The sequence below is a fragment of the Citrus sinensis genome, chromosome 2, assembly GCF_022201045.2.
Source record: "Citrus sinensis cultivar Valencia sweet orange chromosome 2, DVS_A1.0, whole genome shotgun sequence".
Lineage (NCBI taxonomy): Eukaryota > Viridiplantae > Streptophyta > Magnoliopsida > Sapindales > Rutaceae > Citrus > Citrus sinensis.
This window is the reverse complement of record NC_068557.1, coordinates 7589018-7609320: the sequence shown is the minus strand read 5'-3', so window position 1 is coordinate 7609320 and position 20303 is coordinate 7589018. Positions and strand designations below refer to the sequence as shown.

At 32.2% G+C, this 20303-nt stretch overlaps 2 protein-coding genes across 4 annotated transcripts; one reads left to right on the top strand and one right to left on the bottom strand.

Moving 5' to 3' along the window:
* Nucleotides 1-1155: 1155 nt before the first annotated feature.
* Nucleotides 1156-2719, bottom strand: LOC102627608 (phospholipase A1-IIdelta). The gene has a single exon (XM_006468934.3). It carries the CDS (start codon nucleotides 2649-2651, stop codon nucleotides 1401-1403), a length of 1251 nt encoding a protein of 416 aa, XP_006468997.2. The 5' UTR covers nucleotides 2652-2719; the 3' UTR covers nucleotides 1156-1400.
* Nucleotides 2720-13836: 11117 nt separating this feature from the next.
* On the top strand, nucleotides 13837-20147 carry LOC102627901 (plant cysteine oxidase 5). Of its 3 annotated transcripts, XM_006468936.4 has the most exons (7): nucleotides 13847-14004; nucleotides 14436-14508; nucleotides 14594-14878; nucleotides 16555-16700; nucleotides 16889-17036; nucleotides 19391-19594; nucleotides 19733-20147. In XM_006468936.4, exons 3-7 carry the CDS (start codon nucleotides 14776-14778, stop codon nucleotides 19849-19851), a joined length of 720 nt encoding a protein of 239 aa, XP_006468999.1. In that variant the 5' UTR covers nucleotides 13847-14004; nucleotides 14436-14508; nucleotides 14594-14775; the 3' UTR covers nucleotides 19852-20147. The 3 variants fall into 3 exon arrangements, with proteins under 3 accessions (XP_006468998.1, XP_006469001.1, XP_006468999.1); XM_006468935.4 differs by lacking the exon at nucleotides 14436-14508 and having other exon boundaries at nucleotides 13837-14004; XM_006468938.4 differs by lacking the exon at nucleotides 14436-14508 and having other exon boundaries at nucleotides 13839-14004; nucleotides 14602-14878.
* The last annotated feature ends 156 nt before the right edge of the window (nucleotides 20148-20303 follow it).

Below are 20303 nucleotides of genomic sequence, written 5' to 3'. Positions count from 1 at the left end.
TAGGATCCCCGTGAATTATTTGTTTAGGAGTGATACGGCCTCATTTTCATATCATCAACAATTGAAACAATTTCTACAGCGTCCACATGTATAGATTTTTCAAAACCAATTATACCCACTTAGATATTCAAATACGTATTATTTCATCAATCACAAACTATTAAAAAAGTTAAGATCCTATTTGGAATTGAGGTGTTATATCTTTTAAGCTGCAGTTATTGTGGAAAAAAAATTATAACTATGAAATAAAAGTTAATAATATGTAGTGAATATAAAGGGTAAAAACTCATTTAGCCCATGTATTTTAAGATTAGTATCTATTTAGTCCCTATATTTTAAAAAATGCATCGAAACATCTCTGCTGTTAAAGTATTGATACACCTACCGTTACTTTTTATTTCTTTTGGCTTACTTTTACAATATTACCCTTTATAATAATTTTTTTGTTTGGACATTAATAAAAAGAAAATAATTAAATTATCCATTTAACCCTAAAAGATAAAAAAATTATATTAATTTTTAATTGTCAAAAATTAAATTGTTATTTTTTATTTCTTTTGGCTTACTTTTACAATATTATCCCTTTATAATAATTTTTTTGTTTGGACATTAATAAAAATAAAAATAATTAAATTACCAATTTAACCCTAAAAATAAAAAAAATTATATTAATTTTTAATTGTAAAAAATTGTATGCAAACTACCAAGTGTGCAAATGGTGCTTGCAAAAAAATTAATATAATTTTTTTTATTTTTAGGGTTAAATTGGTAATTTAATTATTATTTTTTATTAATGTCCAAACAAAAAAATTATTATAAAAGAACAATATTGTAAAAGTAAGCCAAAAGAAATAAAAAGTAACAGTAGATGTATCAATATTTTAACGGTATGAATGTTTTGAGGCATTTTTAAAAATATAAGAACTAAACGGACATTAATCTTAAAATACAAGGACTAAATAAATTTTTACCCGAATATAAATTTTAAATAATAATTTTGACAAAATCATTAAAGATTTAATAGATTTTCCATCATATAAGTGAAAAATTATATCAACATAATTTTTAAGTTACAACAATTAATATTTACTAAGTATTTTAATATTATAATTTTTAAGTTATAACTATCCAATCTCAATTTCAAACACACCCTAATGCAGCAACTAGTAGCCAAGCCATTTGAATTATTAATGCAAGCAAAGATATGGTAACAGTCACATATGAAAAGAACCTCCGTTGGATTCCCACAAAGTGGACCACAAACAGAAATTAAATACATAAAATAATAAGCAAAAAATTACGCTAAAAGCAAATCAAACACAAGTAGCTAGTATTCAAACTTGAAAGAGTGGACAAACAAGCAGTGGGCTCTGGATAATCGTGACACCCCGTTCACATTGTCAAAATTCGGGAACAGGAAGGTCCTCGTCAGTTGGTGGAGCCAAAACCCACTCACCATCTTCATCTCTCACCATCCCTTTGTTCTTTTCAACGCACCAAGAGCCAGGCACCAATAATTCATCCTTCAAGAACTCACAAGACTTATTCACCAGAGCCAAACTCCTCTTCACTTTGAGCTCAAACTCTCCATCATCCCCATTCCACCCGGCCACCACATGCAGCATCGCCTGCAAATTATGCCAATCACTCGGATTCACCGACTCCTTCAAACTGGGAGACTTCCTCGTATCGATCACAAGCTCAGTCCCCGTATTAACGTACCCCAGCAACCTCCCCGGGTAGTGCGTTATGAGATCAATGGTGTTCCTCACGTGCAAAACTTTCACGTTCGTGTAGCTCTTCAGTCTTTCGTTAAATGCTTTGTTCCCAACTTGTGGGCAACCGAACACAAACGCCGCCACAGGGATGTCAGTGACCCCATTTTCAGCCAAATCAAAAGCGCTTAAAATTGACAAGCTCGCACCCAAACTATGCCCCGTTAAAATTACACTCAGCTCCTCGCCTTGATAACGTTCCCTCAACTCTTGAATCTTGGACACTAACTGAGCCCTGGCACTCAGCTTCGTGAATGACGACTTGGGATCTTCGGAAGTGTAAATTGTAAGCCATCCTTGCATAACTTTCGGCACCGTCTCGTCATCGTCGCTGTCGCTGCTGCTGTCGGTGTCGTTCTTTTCTTCGACTCTGAACTTACTTTTATTCAAAATCGATCCAACGGAAGCCTGCTGGGCGCCTAAAACGTTAATCCACTCGTAGTTCCTGGTGGTCCCACGCCATGCAACGTAGATTTCACGGCGGCCGATGGCTTTCGAGCGTTCGTCGGAGGTGACGGCGATGTAGCCGATCCAGTTCGACTCGCGGTCCCAGGACTCACGCGAGAGGGAGTGGACCAAGAAGGCTTCGGGGACGCTGACGCGGGCGGTGCCGTAGAGGAAAGAGAAGACTTGGTAATCCGGTGCGTTTTGGAGCATGACTTTGTCGAAGAAGCCGCGCTTGCCATAACGGCTGGTGCCGCAGTACTTGGAGTTCTGATCGTTGTTGAAGGCGTCGTAGGTTGCCTGAATGAAGTCGCCGCAGCGGAGGACGAGCTTCCGGAGGGAAAGGTCTAGCGGGTCCAGCAGCCCGTTCCAGTTGTTGCTCCCCAGTAGCTCCGGCCACGGCGCTTGCTCTTCCGCGTCGTCTGTCGCCATTGATATGGTATCAGTGGAGGAGAATAAAGAGTGAGTTTTTTTTTGTTTGTTTTGATTTATTAAAGGGGAGAGGGCAAATATAAAATTATAAATAATTGACAATACCGATGGAGCCCACCAAAAGAGTGAAAAACGAAAAAATTTCAAAACGTTTTTAACATCGTTTTTAACAAGCTTCTAGGCGTCTAGAAGAGCGAGAGAAACGCCAGCGCGATTCTTATCCGCTCCTTACTCCATTTTTGTAATTCTCTCTCACTATCTCTATCGAACAGCCCTCCCTCTTACTATCTCTCACTATTTCACGATCTCTCTCTCTTTCTCGTTCAAGCACTCCATTTCACGATTTGAAATTCTTTGACCTTCTGCAACTCTTACAAGAAATTAATGCTCTGGTTCTCACGAGGGCAGATTAGTTTTATTGGGAAGCTATTAATCAGAAAAAGGAAAAAAGCCTATATTTAGAATATTTCTATGATTTGTTGAAGAATTTTAGAGTTAGTCAATTTTCAAACCACACTTTCAATAGCCAATTGATTTAGTAACCATTAATTACTTTAATTTCCATAAATTGTAATGACAGTGCAAATGCATCTAGTTGTGACAGCCTGAAGAATTGAATTTCATCAGCTAAAAATGTTTTGCAAATAACGTGCTGCTTCCTTTTCTTGACTACAATTTCAAAATTCTCACGAGCTTTCCATTATTGTCACAAACCGAGAAATTGCAAAATACACGGCCCGGTTCTTTGGCGATGACCATGTCATCGTCGGCGGTCATGTCGTCATCGGCACTGGAGAGATAGTGAGAGAGAGTTGCAAAGATGGAGTATGGTTACGTTGGAGCATAAATGAAGTTTAGCCATACACGTAAATTGATAAATAATAAAAAAATTCATTATAATTTAATCGTGTAGTTACGAAGGGGTGATATTTTAGAGTACTTCTAACGTGCGCTGCTATTTCTCTCACCCTTCTAGACACCTAGCATTTTCCTTTACCAAGACTACGTTGCCTCTCGGGCAACCTACCCCAAATTTTGTTGACCATTGGATTTCGATTGCCGAAATCTAGGGAAGCCACAGAAACTCAACGGTACAGATTTTATTAACTTGTTCTTCCGGTATTTGGCGGGTGAACGCCGGACAAACAATTTTGAACACAAATGCAACTATTAAAAGGTTAATTCTTGTAACAAGTACAAACTTATTAACTGATGGAGCAATTGTTTAATTGCTAAAATCCGCTGGAAACAAATAAGAGCGCAATTGTATCATTAGCATATCTAACTCGTTGAAAAAAAAAAAAAACTTTACTTTAAAAAACTTGAAATCCTTCTAGTGAGTTTGAATTTCAGAAATGATCCGCAAAAATTCAGTCATGCTGTCGTTTCTGTTGTTTATCAGCTCCGCCGCAACCTGAGAATCAATTTCCAAAATAATTGATTGCAGCCCTGCTTCCTCCCCAATCTGAATGCCCAGCTCCACTGCCTCTGCTTCAGCACAGTATGTATCTCCTTGAAAGCTAGAGACTTTGATAGCTGCTCTTATAGAACTCAACTCCCTGTAGAGTCCCAAATCACAACTCCTAATCCTGAGCATTGCTTAGACACATTAGTGGCTGTACCAACATTAATTTTTACATCTCCATATGGTGGAGCAGTCCAAGCTATACAATAATAAACTTGTTAGTACTAATCAAAGTGAAGGTGAATTATCATTGTCCGTGTAATCTCATTCTTGTACTATTTTGTCTCATATTCTTGATGGTCAATATCTTTCTAGCTACTAGGTACTACTCCCTGCTCTCACCCACCAGCGAATATTTAACTAAAAAGAAAAAGATTATTTATAAGTCAAGATTTACCCTCAACTAGTAATGACTAATGATATATTTGTGAACCCGATATCCCGAATAGACTCCATGACCTTATCTACCATATATTGTGAAAGTAGGTCTCTAAAATTCTTAAACCCGCATAAAAATTTCAACACATCGATTTGTCAATAAATAATATATTTAATCATATGTATCCAGTATAGTTCCAAACAAAGAACTCTCGAGGGTTCACCCTTCATCTCCAAGTGCTTAGCGAATCACTTTTTTTAATTGGGTTTATTTAGTTTTTTCGTCTCATAAAAGAAAATGGTCCAACTACAGAGGATAGTATATATATATATATATTCATTCCTTACAAATAAACATATATAGTGTGATGTAACATAAAATAATGATAAGTCATAAAATTGATTCTTTTAAAATAAGATGTAATGATGTAAATATTAAAAAGAAATTCTCTTAGTGCCTATAAAAGTCTTAAATAATTGCAAATAAATAAGTGACAAGGCATAAGATTGGGGTAAAAAGTCTGTCAAACCATCTTCTATAATTGTATAAAATGTTAGTCTAAATAAATTGATTAATTATGAAATTAGATGAATTAGCCCTTGTTATTCACCATACCATGACCTACAAAGTGCAAACCCACATGCTTTCCAAGAGCCATAACAACCTTCCAATCACCAGATTTATTATTGGGGAAAGAAGAATCATCCAACCCAAAATATTTAAACAAAACCAATTAAGTTTTCCACCACAATGAATAAATGAATATGAGCAAAATAACAAGCACATGCAAGTCCATGAAGCTCCAAAAGTAAACTGGTTAAAAGATGGCAGAAGATGGCAAAATGTTAGTTTTTTTCCCTAAAGAAACCAGGCCAGTATATCTGTGTGAAAGATGCCAACACACACACATATATAAAATGGATTTAAAACCATGGTTTGCATATTAATTTTTGATAATGTCATTATTTTTATATATTTAGGCATGACAAATTGATTGTTGTGTAAATCATATACTGACAAACTTGCCTATTAATTTGAAAAGCATTAACTATTTAAGAATATAATACTAATTAAAAGAAAATCTTAAGAAAATAATTCTTTGTGTATATGATGTACAAGAATTTTTTCTAATTGTTTAACTAAGACTATATTTCTAAAAATAATAAAATTGACACTCGAACGTAAAATTAAAGAGAAAAAACTATAATAATTAAAAAAAATTACAAGTTCGTAATAAAATTCAATTCACTCGTTTTATTACCGAGATTAATATTCATTGTCCTTCACGTTTTGATATGTACAACAGTAACTCAAGTTCCGCAATAAATACTTGAGAATTTTGGGGTTCAATGGTACCATTTATAATCAATGATTATATTCCACAGTCACTTTATTGTCATTCTTTTTCAATTAAGAAATGAACATTTAAGTAACTAAGTATTAAAATATTAAGGGCACAATGCGTTCTTTTTCTTTTTTTCGAATTACAAGTGTATAATGCATTTAAAAATAGGCAAAACAGTTTTCGAAGATCAAATACAAAACTGATCGATTATAAAATGAGTTTGAACAGTTTGACAACTAATGAAATAATCCATTCAAGTTATATTTGAGAGTTAGGATTAAGGCTCCGCTTGATACAGTTTTTTAAGTAGAATTTACTTAAGTATAGTTTTTTTGTTAGTGGAGCTTTTATAAATAGAGATTTTACCTAAAAAAAAAATTAATTGTTTAATTATCAATAAGAGCTTTTATTACAAATTCATAAAATTACTTTAGTATGCAAGCTTTTTAAAATTACGTTATGAAAAAAATAAAATAAAATTATCAAATAAAATTGTTAAAAAAATTTTTTTGAACCTCTACTCCCAAAAGTCTAAAATTTGAGATTTTACTAGTACAGATAAAAAGAATGAGATCCTCTCGTGATCTGATCATTATCTAAGTTTTAATGGATCCATTGACACGTGACATTATTAAATTCAATGGCCAAGATTTATTTGTAATTAATTATTTTCACAACCTCTTAAATGATGTGTTTTACATGGATGTTTTCCCGCTTCACTTACAATTCCCGCTTCTATCAATTTATTCTCTCACCATCAAAAACTTTTCATCTCCTAAATAATTAGCAATTGTGGTAAGAAAAAATTGAGAAAACTAGTTTACTCCACTGAACGTGAACTTCAACAGCATTAATAGTCCAACGAGGTTAGCTTATGATTCTATAATGCTTCTTGATTTCACTATACTTTTATCCTCTGCAACTTGATATAATGTTAATATTTTTTTTTAATGGTTGCTACAAGTTTATTGTTTTAGTTTTCATTGGTTCTTTAAATGGCCGCAACTGATGTTGTTTTAGAAAATTTTAGCAAACTGTATTGGAAACCTAAATATGGGATGGAGTTTGATTCTGATGAATTAGCATATGATTTCTACAATGCGTATGGGTTAAAAGTGGGGTCCAATATTAGAAAAGAAACATTTGGTAAGAATAAACGTATAGGTGAAATCACCTCTAGGCAATTTGTTTGTGCTAAAGCAAGTTTGCGATCGAAAGATAAACAAGATCATTTGACTGTAAAACCTCGAGCAGAGACGAGAATTGATTGTGGTGCTCAATTATGTGTTAAATCAGATAGGAACAAGAACAAAATTTTTGTTAATCATTTTGTGGAATCAAATGGAAGAGTGCACTCATATGTTACCTTCGCAGAGAAGAATATCCAGTTCACAAGCAATGGAAGTAGATTTGGCAGATGAATCCGGAATTTCACTTAAGTCTACTTTTGAGCTAATAGTAAAGCAAGCGAGTGGAAGAGAGTCTCTTGGATATACAAGACTCGATCAAAAGAATTACTTAGAACGAGAAGACAAAAGCAAATGGTATATGGAGAAGCATGATATATTCTAAATTATTTCTTTGAACAAAATTTAAAAAATCCTTCATTTATTTCCTCTATACAATTAGATAATGAAGAGTAAATCACAAATATATTTTGGGCTGATGTTAAAATGATAATTGATTATTGTCAATTTGGTGATGTTGTAAGTTTTGATACGACTTACAAAATTAATAAATAGAATCAGCCATTTGCAATGTTTGTTGGACTAAATCATCATTGAGAAATTGTTACCTTTGGTGAAGCATTATTGTATGATGAAATTGCTGATTCCTTTATTTGGCTATTTCAAACACTTTTGCAGGCTATGTCTGGAAAGGCTCCAAAAAGAATTTTCATAGATTAGGATGCTGCAATGGCCAAGGATATCTTAAATGTCATGCCAAATACATATCATAGGCTTTGCACATGGCATATGATGTAAAATGCCTTGAAGCATGTAAATGGTGTGTTTAAAAGTGCTGGTATAGTGAAAAATGTCTTGTCGGTGTTTATGGATAGTATTGAGGATGAAAATGAGTTTCTAATTGCTTGGGATAGCATGCTTGATGAATATGATGCACAAGGTAATAGTTGGCTAAAAAGTATATTTGAGTTAAGGCATGAACGAGTTTACGCATATGTGAGGCAGGCGCAGTTTGCTGAAATGAAGAGCACGCAGCTTAGTGAGAGTTTTAATGCAACTCTAAAGGACTACTTGAAATCATATCTTAATATGCCTCAGTTTTTTATGCACTTTGAAGGATGGTTAATGATAAACGGTACAAAGAATTAGAAACAGAGTGTGAAATATGTTATAGGTTAGTCAATATAAAAAAATTAAAAATGTCTGTTAAAATGTTGGCTCATGCAAGGGAGATTTACACAAAGGTAATTTTTCAAGAGTTTCAAAACCAATTTGAAGAGTCTATCGATTTATCTATGAAAAAAAACTTTAAGGATTGTGAATATTTAGTGCATACGGTTGGTATGGATGAATTTGAAAAGAGATGTGTGAAAATAGAGAATGATGGCACATTATCTCGTAGCTGCAAGAGGTTTGAGATGAGGGAGTTTTATATAGCCATATCATCAAGGTTCTTAGAGATGTTATGGATGTCAAAGAAATTCCTACCGAGTATATTTTTAAAAAATGGACAAAACAAGTAAGAGCATAATGTATCAAAGACATGTATGGGCGTGAAATCCAAGCAGATCCTAAGTTACAACAAACATGTCAATACAAGTCTTTATGCTCTATATTTACCAAGATATCCAGCAGGGCTTCCAAAAGTAAAAAAAAAAAAGAATATGAACTAGCAAATATGTGCATGCCATGGATTTAGCAAGACTAGTTGAGGATATTTTACGTTTGGAAATGGATGGTAGTGTGCAAGAAAAAGTTCAAGAATCTCCTTTGACTCAGCATATAGATATTGTTAAAGCAAAAGGTCTGAAGAAGAAGGAGTCATCTCGTGGAAGACGTAGATTCAATAGTAGTTTAGAGGTAGCCTTGACAAAAAATAAGAAAAAGAGGCTAACAAATTGTCAATCTCAAATAATCCAAGTAATTGTCTATATTATCAATTAATTTGTTTTATATAGATACAATATTGAGCAATTACTTCCATCTGGATTAATTTTTTGTTTAAATTGTTCATTGTCACAGCCACCTATTCAATTGCTTCCAGTGATTAGTAATACTCATTCATTAATGATTTATCATTTTTATTCTGTAAGTGGTTTTTAATTAGTTTCTGTATGCGAAACTGGATTTTATTCTTTCTAGCTAGCGTAACAGTTCCTTTCCATGCTTATTATTGCAGCCACAATTGATGACTCAAGTTCGACATGCCAATTCTCATGATTTACTTCAACAAACAAATTTTCAAGCCTTTGTTTCAACAAGATAGCACATGATTCTCAAATGGATTTCAAGGCCCTCAAGCTTCCAACAGCACAAATTTAATATAACAAAATGTTGCTAATTTTAGTTCAGTTTTTTTCCATTAATACTTAGTTAGTTCCATATCAAACAATGTTTAATGTAATTTTTGTTGGTTTAGATTCATTTACAAATTGCTGGTTTTTGTATTTTTGTACTATTTGTGCCCTTTCATCAAGAGCTTTATATTAATGCCAAGTGATTCTTTTGTTTGATATTTTAATGTTCAATGCTTAGGTTTGTTGAACGCTGTAAGTTTAGATAAATGAGCGATAGAATGAAAGTTGTTTGCATATAATTTTTTTTTAATTGAAAAAAATTATTGTTCTTACAAAATGAAAGCTTTCTTCTTTTTTTTGATAAAGAAATAGACATTTTCGTTCATTTAGAAAAAAAATAATACAGTAACTACTTTTGCTAATATAAGGTCCAGCCATACATCAATTGTATTGTGATTTACAATATATTTTAGCCAAAGGGTGAGCCTGGGCATCACATAATCTTGGGATGTGTTGAAATCTGACTTTCTGAAACAGCTTGCTTTGGTTTTATATTTCAGAAATTACCTAACCAATTTCAGTTCTGCTTCATTTCTTATTGTTGACTAAATCAGCAACTTCCTTTGCTACCTCTAGCCCCCATTTCATAGCTTCAGCCTCTGCATATGCCACATCCTTCCATAACCGTGATGTCTTCACAGCTGTTCCAATTATCTTGCTATTTGAATCCTTTATGACTACTCCCAATCTTACTAGTTGATTTTGTTTATCAATTGCTGCATCAACATCGATCTTGAAGGCATTTCTTGGTGAAGGATGTTGTTTACACCAACCTTGAGCAAAGGCAAACCATATTTGATAATGAAGAAACTCAACTATAATACACAAGAAGTAATCTATGCTCTAGGTATGCTATTCTTCATAAGGCTAGTATATAGCAAACCCAAAATTTCTCCAAATTGTAACATTAAATTCCAATAGTATCAAATTGTTATAGATTCATATGTAATTGGCAAACAAAACTCAGTAACTATAACTTTGAGTAATGTAGATAATCTAACAAAACTTTAGTCTTGACCACTTGACATAATTCTCCATAGACCAAGTATAACACATTTGATTTATAAATCTTTCTTCGTTCTCCACTTTCAAGTAAGTAAAATATGGCCATTTGGCCACCTTTGATCCTTCTCCACGTTTGAACGTGTATAATATTTGGGCAGCATTCTTTTGCCTCATCCCATTTTTGTCAGGTTGCAAAATGTGAATTTTGTGGATTGGATAGGGAGAAATTTTTTTAATCCATATTAAATCTGCAAAATAGTAGATTGTATTAAATTCGCATTTGATCCGTAAATATATAGATTGAATTTGAATAATTTTACCAAATTAATCCGCGAACACCGCTAGTGCATTGCATTGCATTAAAATACTATTCTTATGCTAATCATGTTTTGCTGCAATTTCTAATTACATTGCACTGCATTAAATATGGCTAATGTAATGAAAGGCAACCCATGGGGCATAAGGGAGTAGGGTTTAGACTGTACCGTATTAAAATAATATTTATTTTTTAAATACAATAATTAACTTTTATTATTCGTAAATTATAATAAATTTAAACTTATTGAAATCTTTTTATAATTTATATTAATTAAATATCAATTTATAATTGTATTTAAATAAAAATTTAATTTAATTTAAATAAGAATATAAAATGTAAATACTTAATAAATAAATGATAATACATTATTTTACTTTCATTAGATAAAATCATTATAATTACTAAATTTAGACATGTAAAAGAATTTTTAATTTTATTTAACTATTTATTATTTGCTAAATTATAAATTTAAAAATAAATTTAAATTAAACAATTATATTCGACATTAATAAATAGAAATAAATTTATGATTTTATATTATATTATATTATATTTTTACCATATAATATTAAATTATACTATATTATAATAACTAATATATAGAAAATAGTTATATTAAAATAGTAAAATATAATTTATTAATAACATTATCGCATTTTATTATTTAATAATAGTATATTATTGATCATTTGTATATTATATGAATAATTATTTAATAATTAATAATTAATTTTAAAAATTAATAATAAAATGCTAAATATTAATCATTTTAGATAATTTTAATATTACTATTAATATAAAATAATATTATGTTATATAATACAGTTCAAACTACACTAATCATAGTATTACAATTTTATATAATGAGTCCTAATACAATACAAGTAATGCAGTGCGTCAAAAACACTCTATTAATACCCAAAAATCATTTTTTTTTTGTATGGTTTCCAGATATGTTAACATGGTTACCGGTTGGTGGAAAGTTTTGCCAAGCCTACTTATATGTTGTTTAATGTTTAGTAATTAGTGATATACTTTTCTTCCACTTATATTACTCTGTTAATTAACCAGGGCACAATACGAATTGCCTACATTACAACTATACCATAGACCGTAGCTGATATTTTTTCCTAAGGCGATAAAGTTTATTGGAGATATAATTTTATCACACTTATTCTTTTAAGGAGAAATCATCAATTTATCATCAAATTGTTAAAATTAACGGAATATTTAAGACAAATTATAGTAAGGGCTCGTTTGAGATTGTTTTTAGGAGGTTTAAAAGTGATTTTAAAAAAGTAAAAGCTAATTTTATTGTTTCGAAAAAAAAATCAAAATCACTTTTGTCAAAATCAACCCCTCCTACAGCTGATTTTGAAAAATAGGGAATGAGTAGCTTTTAAATTCTGATTTTAAGAATCAATTTTATCATTTAATACAATTACATAAATATCCTTAAAATTATTACCTAAACCCAAAATTATCCTTATTCAAATTGGAAACAAATCAATATTTAATAAATTTATATTATAATTCATTAATATAAATTTATTAATATTAATTTGTTGGTCGAATAATTATTAAATTTGTTTCACTATATTATAAATTTAATTATCAATTGTTTTAAGATAAAAAATAAAATAAAGAAATAAAATCAATATATTATAAATTTTATTTTTAGTAAAAATTATTATAATACACAATTAAAAATATTATATATATATATATGTTTTTATATGTATAAGTAAATTTTTTATTCTACATTATGGATATTTTAGTCATTTATTTTCTCTCAACAGTAAAATTTACCAAATGTCCATACATGCTTTCAAAACTCATAGTATTTCATAATACAAAATTTACCAAATATTTAACTGATTATTTTTATAACTGATTATTTCTACAGTACAACTAACAATAATTATTTTAAAAATTACAACATTTCCAAACTGACTCTTAGAATTGAAAAAGGAAAATTAAATAGCAAATTAGTAACAAAATCTTAAATAGCAAATTAACAATTTGGCTATTAATTTGGATCTCATGAGGATTGGAAAAGGGGAAGCCCTCGTGCTGCTAGCATTTACCGCTTACCTGTCAGCTTGACGGTGGCTGGGCCGGTTTTGTTGCCTTCTTAAATACATTTATTGTAATTTACTTATGGGTTATTTCATTTAATTATTATAGAAATTATAAGATATCGAATAACTAATACAATTAAATCTTTACAAAATATTTTATTTGATTACATTTTCATTAAAACTATCAGTCCAACGCTAATGTCATGCTGACATTATAGGGGCAAAATTGACTTTACAATCAAAATGTTGATACAAATGTATATAAAAAGGTAAAAATGTATATACTTTAAAATTGTAATGGTAATTTAGTCATTATTGGACAAAATAAGACCGTAAATCATTTATCAAAGATCAAATACCGCCAATTGACAGTCCCAAGCCTACACTAACGACGCCTTCAATTCTAACTGGCAGGTGCATGCATCCGCTACCAACTAACTCGCCACTCGCCCGAATCCAAGAGAGTTGGGATTGAAGGTAAAGAAGAAGAAGAAGAAGAAGAAGAAGAAGAAGAAGAATAAGGAAACATGACAAAGAAGAAGAAAAGAAGAAGGACCGGGGTTGGAACATAAGCGCACACATTGATTTTTTTTTTTTTAGTTTTTATTTACTTTAAATTTAATTAAAATTTTAAAGTAAGGATATTATTAGTATTAGTATTTTATTAGTTAACTAATAGTCAATTAATGGAGTTAATAAACATGTAATAAAATGAAAGATTTTGCGAAGATTGAGTAATAAAATGATATTTTTTCTGGTCATTAAATATTTTACGATAATAACTGTTTTATTTATTTATTTATTGCCAGCTTCATTTTCAAATCGCTTTAGCTGACCTTTGAAGATCTGAACATTAATTCACAGAGATTTCATTTGAGTAAATACGTCATTAAAGAAGATATTATCAGGCACAGGAAGAAGTGAGGGCAAAGTCGTAAAATCAACAGACCGGTTTAGTTTTTAGTTCAGTTCAGACTAGAGTGGGAAAAAGCCCAGTAGGCCCTTGAAACCAGAAAATTACCCACGCCGACGTGTCCAAAATCTGCTTTCACCTTTCTACCTGTAGTAGGAGTAGTGCCTCTTCTAGTCTTCTTTCGTTGTTTCTTCTTAAACTTAAGGGCTGCTTGCCTGCCTGCCTGCTTCAGCGATTCCGCGATTCTCCTCTGCTTCTCTCCTCTCATCTCCCTTGCGTCATCCTTATCCTGCGCATATCCGGTACGTTATCCTACGCACCGCCTCTCCCCCCTTTTTCACTTCATGGATCTCAATAATCTCATATTCGCTCGTCCTTCTCTTTTCTTTTTTAATTTCAGCACTTTAACTAAAATCTCCCTTTATGTTATTTTGTTCCCATTAAATCCCTTCTATTTATTATTATTATTATTATCATTATTGTTATTGAAAAAATCGCTGTTATTTTTTCCCAAAAATAATATACCTTTTCCCTTTTGCTTTTTGTTTTGTTTTGTTTTTTTAAGACAACATGGAATAATCGACACATACGTACAAATTAAGCCAACTTGCTCAAAACGATATGTTTGAAGATTTTGAATCTTGCAGGCATTTTGTTGGCCCTCCGAGAACAATTTGAAGAAACTAGGATATAATTAGAATACAATTAAGCAGTTTTTATTTTGCTTCTTTAGGTTTAGGATTGCGTTAAAAAAAAAAATCCAAGCAATCGATTTTCAGATGATTTTTGGGGGAATACCAGCTGAGGTATTCATATTTAGTTGTATACAGTTAATAAGAATTGTGATGTATATTTATTACTATGTGATCATTTACTGTTTGTTCAATCAAGATTGGCAGAGAGGGATGAGATAACTGTCATGCAGATCTATTACCGTGGATTTTCGTCACAAACCAAGATCAAAGTGTTCAACTGCATCTTTTATCGTAGTTGCAGCTAGTGCGGGTTATTTCTACCAAAGACGTATCGGCTTACTGATATCAGTTCAGTTAAGTTGGTACCGTCTTTACATCATGCCATATTATATACAGAGACTTTACAATACTTGCAGAGCAGCATTCTCGCCTGAAGGGCCCGTCACGGATGAAGCCCTTGAGAGAGTTCGTGCTATGTTAGGTATTGAGAACTGGCTCTTAGTTGTCTTATTTTATATTTATTAATGAACTTATTTAAACACTTTATAGTTTGTACCACTTTAAAGTCAGGCATGCAAAATTGTTTAGTTGGTATATATAGGAAATACGGCATGATCGTTGATAGCAATTCTTTTTTTTCGGTTCTCTATATCAATTATTAAGCAACTGATTAGATTTCGGAATTTTTGTTGAATTTATCATTTCAACACAAATGGTTAATTACTCTTTGTTTTAGTTTTCAGTCAAAATTGGTGTTTTGAACTGAGAGCAGGTCTTTTTGAGTTTTCCATGTTTGTAATGACATAGCACCCAATCACCTTTTAAATAGGCCAGCATGTGTGCTTATTGTAGGAATTAAAAGTAATTCCTTCATGTATAATTACACAGGGTATCTTCTTGCTTATATGATGAGGATGTATTTTAGCTTCTTCTTGGATAATTAGTCTTGCTTGCTTTGAAATTTGTTCGAATGTTTTATGTGATCTTCCTGCTGTATTTAAGAAGTCTGTTTACCTTTCACTCAACATGGCTTAACGTGGTATTGTCACTGTCAGCTTAAAAATGAGTTTAGTTGTAAGATTCTCAAATGTGATATTCAATGTCTATAGATATTATAAGCAAATTTTTTAGGTAAGCACCATAGATCCTTGTGTAGGCTTGCCAATCTTTATGGTTCATTTCAGAATTTTTGATTCTCTAGCTTGTTAAATCACTTTTTTGGGGTTGGTAGGAACTACTGAGTTAGTCCCAAAGTTCTGTTAAGAACATTTCCAGGAATTAATCATGCAAGTGGTAACACAATGTTCAGTTGTATGATTGAGAATATCTTAATACTAAACCACATCATTCATATCATATAATATTTTGCATGAAATGAAATGGGGCTGTATTAGAGAAGAATTGATGTTAGTCTTTTTTTTTTTTTTCTCTAAACTACATTTTTGCCGTTTCTGGTTTGAATTCTATGCTTAGTTTTCATTTTAAAGTTTTTCTTATTTTCCATACTTCTGCTGTCACACCAATTTAAGTTTTTCGACGAGAGGCATCTTCCTTTCTTTTCAGGCATAAAACATTGTCTAGTACACTTAGGAAAGTTTATAGGAAACAGATTTCGCATTATCATGGCTAAATTTTTCCTTATTAGTTGTGTGTACTTCTTAAAATTTTATTAATTGTACAAGCTGCGTACTTGTTTGGACTACAAGCATCGTGGGTTTACTCATGTTTGTCATACTTCTGGCAAGTTTATTTTCCATTGACTGCACTGCTTACTGTTATGCTGAGGGAGAAAAGACTTATTTGGAGAAGATACCGCTTTGCCTGTCCTCTACAAGTGATTTTTTGGAATTGATGTGCTTGTTTGCCATATGCATGTAACTTGTATATCACGATGGTTTATTTCATACTTCCATGCTGTGATGTTTGTGACTTGTGTGTTTCTTTTAACAGCAAATGCATTTCTTGCATTTTTGAAGTTAATACATTTTGCAGTATGTTGATATTCACGTGAAAGTGCAAGTTAGATTTATTTATGGAGTTCTTTATTGTCCTCCCCACGTTTATGCTTACATTAAATTCCAGGTTCTTAACTTCATTGTTGGGGGTCTTTCCATATTAGCTGTGCTCTATATAATCCCAGATATTATTTTATTTCAGACAAAATCAAGCCTTCAGACGTAGGTCTCGAACAGGAGGCGCAATTGGTACGTAATTGGCCAGGTCCTGTGCTTGAACGCAATGGGAGGCATCCATCACTGGCTCCAATCAAGTACCTGCACTTACATGAATGTGACAGCTTCTCTGTAAGCACAGCTTCAAGATGCCAGTAATTAATTGCATACTAATTTCTAAGCTAAAACGCACTCTGCCGGTTCAAAATTTCATTATATTTAAACGCAATCAACTTTTTCCATTATTGCATTTCTATATTCGAAACTTGAAAATTGGATTAGTGAAACCCCTTTCGTTTTTCATCTCCATTTTTTCCCAGATAGGTATTTTCTGTATGCCACCATCCTCCATGATACCCCTTCATAATCATCCAGGAATGACTGTTTTGAGCAAGCTTGTCTATGGTTCCTTACATGTCAAGTCATATGATTGGCTTGATTTGCCTGAGCCTGAAGATCCATTGCAAGGTGTGTTCTTTTGGCATATTTTATGCCCTCTTCAATTGACTTTCTTAATCCTTTTATGTCACTAAACAATACCCAGAGCTATGCCCTTGCTTTTAGAACTTAAATTGCACTCTCTTTTCTAACATTTATTGTTTTTGGAGTCAAGTAATTCGTTTTGAGAAATGAAAATACCTAAATCATGGTAAACTCTTTTCTGTTTGTCTAAAACTTTAAATGTGCTCATCTTTCCAAACCTATCAATCTTTGGTATAATTTCTGCTAGTTGATAATAGAAACGTCTTTTGTGTTTTTTAATGATAAGATGGTTATATTTCGATATGTAAATGTTGTATAAATCTGTTTAATCTTTATATTCTATATTTGTAGTTGTTTCTTATGTGACTGGTGGCTATTGAACTTTGTGTTGAAAAAGAATTTGCATTGAATGTGCCATAAGGTAAAACAAGTGTATAAAGGCAGCTTGGGAGATGAGAAAATCATGGATAGCATTTTTCTACCAAGATTTGTATAATTTTCTTTTTTTTCTTGATGTTAGGGGTGATGCTTGTTTTGACGTCAGTATGCCTTTAGTTCTGCCAATTTGTGTTACTAATTAGTAGAATTTTTTCCATCTTTTTCTCATAAAAGCCCTTTGGCCTTTCATCTACTGAGTAAAGCATTTGGTAACTAGCTGCAATATAAATATTCTAAGCAATGTGTACCTAAGAAAAACTATCATTCAAATAGTCTTGGTTATTAAATTTCATGACTTGTCAATATCATTTACTACCAACTAGTCTGAGAATGCCTTTACCACTTTATAATTCAACTTCTGGTTGTTGAAAATTGATTTAATGTGGTTATCAAAAGTAGAACCTTGTGCCCCCTTCTTTTTTTTTTTTAAGTGTGATTTTCTTTATGTGCTTTAGTATGTAATGAAATTTAAAGAAATCTATATTTCTGCATTTTTTCTTATGCACGGGATTGATTGAGGTAGTGATATTGATTGAAGTAACAATAGTATGAATAATAATATGGTTCATATTGAAGTAACAATAGTATGAATAATAATATGGTTCATTCTGTGTAATGACAGAAATCTTTTATTACGTCATACGTTTTGACATTATTCAATTCGTTGGAATAAAGTGAAGATTTTGTGAGCCCAGGGACAATGATTCAAGTATTTTTGCATAATACAATTTTTTCCAGCTTACTGACAGCCTTGTAGAAATCTTGTAGATCTGATGTGTCTTTCTCGCATTGCTCTAACACAAAGCAAGTTCTCCAAACATTATTTTCAAATGTTGGCTTCATAATTCTCATGTGTTGCTGTCTTTGATTATTGTGGTAAACTTTTCTGGGCATCTAAAATTGGCTGAGCTTGAACCTTATTAGTTTCATGTGGAGATTTTTGAGATTGTAGGTGGCCCTTTCTTGGCTTACAACATACATAGGAACCACTAATATTTTCTGTGTGTTAATGGAAAATAAGTTATAGAAAATGTTTCTTTGAAACTTATTTTAAATTTGTTTGATGTGTTTCTTGGTAATTATTAAATTAAGTTGTTTGGTTTTTATTTATTGAAAAAGAGTAACATATGTCGGCTGCTTGATGTTTCAATACAAAAAGAATTTGATAACCGATTAAATAATGCACCTATTATGAGGAATGTTTTACACTGTAACTACTTCAATTAGCTTAAGAAGATATGGTTAGAGAGAAGTGAAAGCTGAGAATATTTAAATTCAATGGCCAAGATGCCCTAGCTAAATGTATTTGTTATTTTGGTTGATCTATCTTCTTGGAGAGTGGCATTCAGGAGGTAGCTGTTCATAGCATGAGCGCACAACGGGGGAAGCAAAGTTGTTTGCAAGCCATCATGCTCTTGTTAAGCAAATAAGATGGCACAGTCTGTCTTGATGAGGGCTTCTCAGGACCTGATCACTTGGTCATATATTAAAAGTCTAGAAACATGTCAGTTGGATGTGCTGTGTAATTAAAATCATGAAGTTGATCTGGATTATTGGCTTTGTCATTTGTGTCATCTTATAGTTAACAAAATGTAGGGACATGGACATATTAGCTGATATGAAATCTTTTTTAATAAAAGAGTTTTTGAGCAGATTATTTCTAGGATTGATGTTTAATAGTTTTAGTTTATCGTCTTCATGTATGAATATAGAGATGAATTGCTTTTGTGACCTATGATAGTGATTTTTTACATTTGGAGTTTTTGAACTTTTTATTAAATGTTCTTGCTTGATCTCTCTTTATCCTGCTCCTCCTACCATTTCGACAGGTAGGTGGTCGCAAATTTTATCTTAATTAAAGTTTTGACCATTCACAAGAAGTCATAATTGGTGGTTTGCAGCAAGACCTGCGAAGCTTGTTAAAGATACAGATATGACAGCCCCTTGTGGGACGACAGTTCTTTATCCCACAACCGGAGGGAACATTCATTGTTTCAGAGCCATAACTCCCTGTGCTATCTTTGATATACTCTCCCCTCCATACTCGGCAGATCATGGGCGACACTGCACTTATTTCCGGAGATCTCCAAGAAGGGATCTTTCAGGTAATGAAATTTCTTTTGTATTATGTAATGAATAATGATTATTGCTTTTGGTTATGAATAGTTATCACATGTTCTTATTAAGTAACTTATTCTGCTGGTACTAGTTTTCATTCTATTTTCCTGTCTTGCTAAATGAAGGTGAACTCGAAGTGAATGGAGTTACTGTCTCTGAAGTTTCCTGGCTAGAAGAGTTTCAACCCCCTGACAACTTTGTGATACGAAGAGGGCATTACAAGGGTCCAGTTATTAGAACTTGAGAAATCTTGTTTCATGTACCATGCATGCATTCTAATGATATTGGCTCTTCATATTATGGGGAATAGAAGGGAAATTGTTCATGGGTTGTCAATAGCCTAGGTAATAATTTTTTTTGGGGCTATGTAATTTAGGCATTGGGCGTGTACATATTATTATACACCATTGTAGTCTTTTGATTTACTGACCTCACGCGTTAGTAGTGAGATAGTGACTGAAAGTTGAGAGACATCGCGGACGCTATTCTTGTTTGAATTTGTTGCTCAATGACAATAATAAGATAATATCCTTTTGTTTATCTTTGTTTGAGAGCTGGGTCAGTTTGGGCGTTTGGTTCTTCTATTGTCTTTAGTTAGTGCAAAATATTTTCTGGGAGCAGGTGATTGAAGCGCAACACAGCATCAGGATCTTTAAGATGCTTACTGGCTGCTCTTTCCACACTTCCACTGCAGTG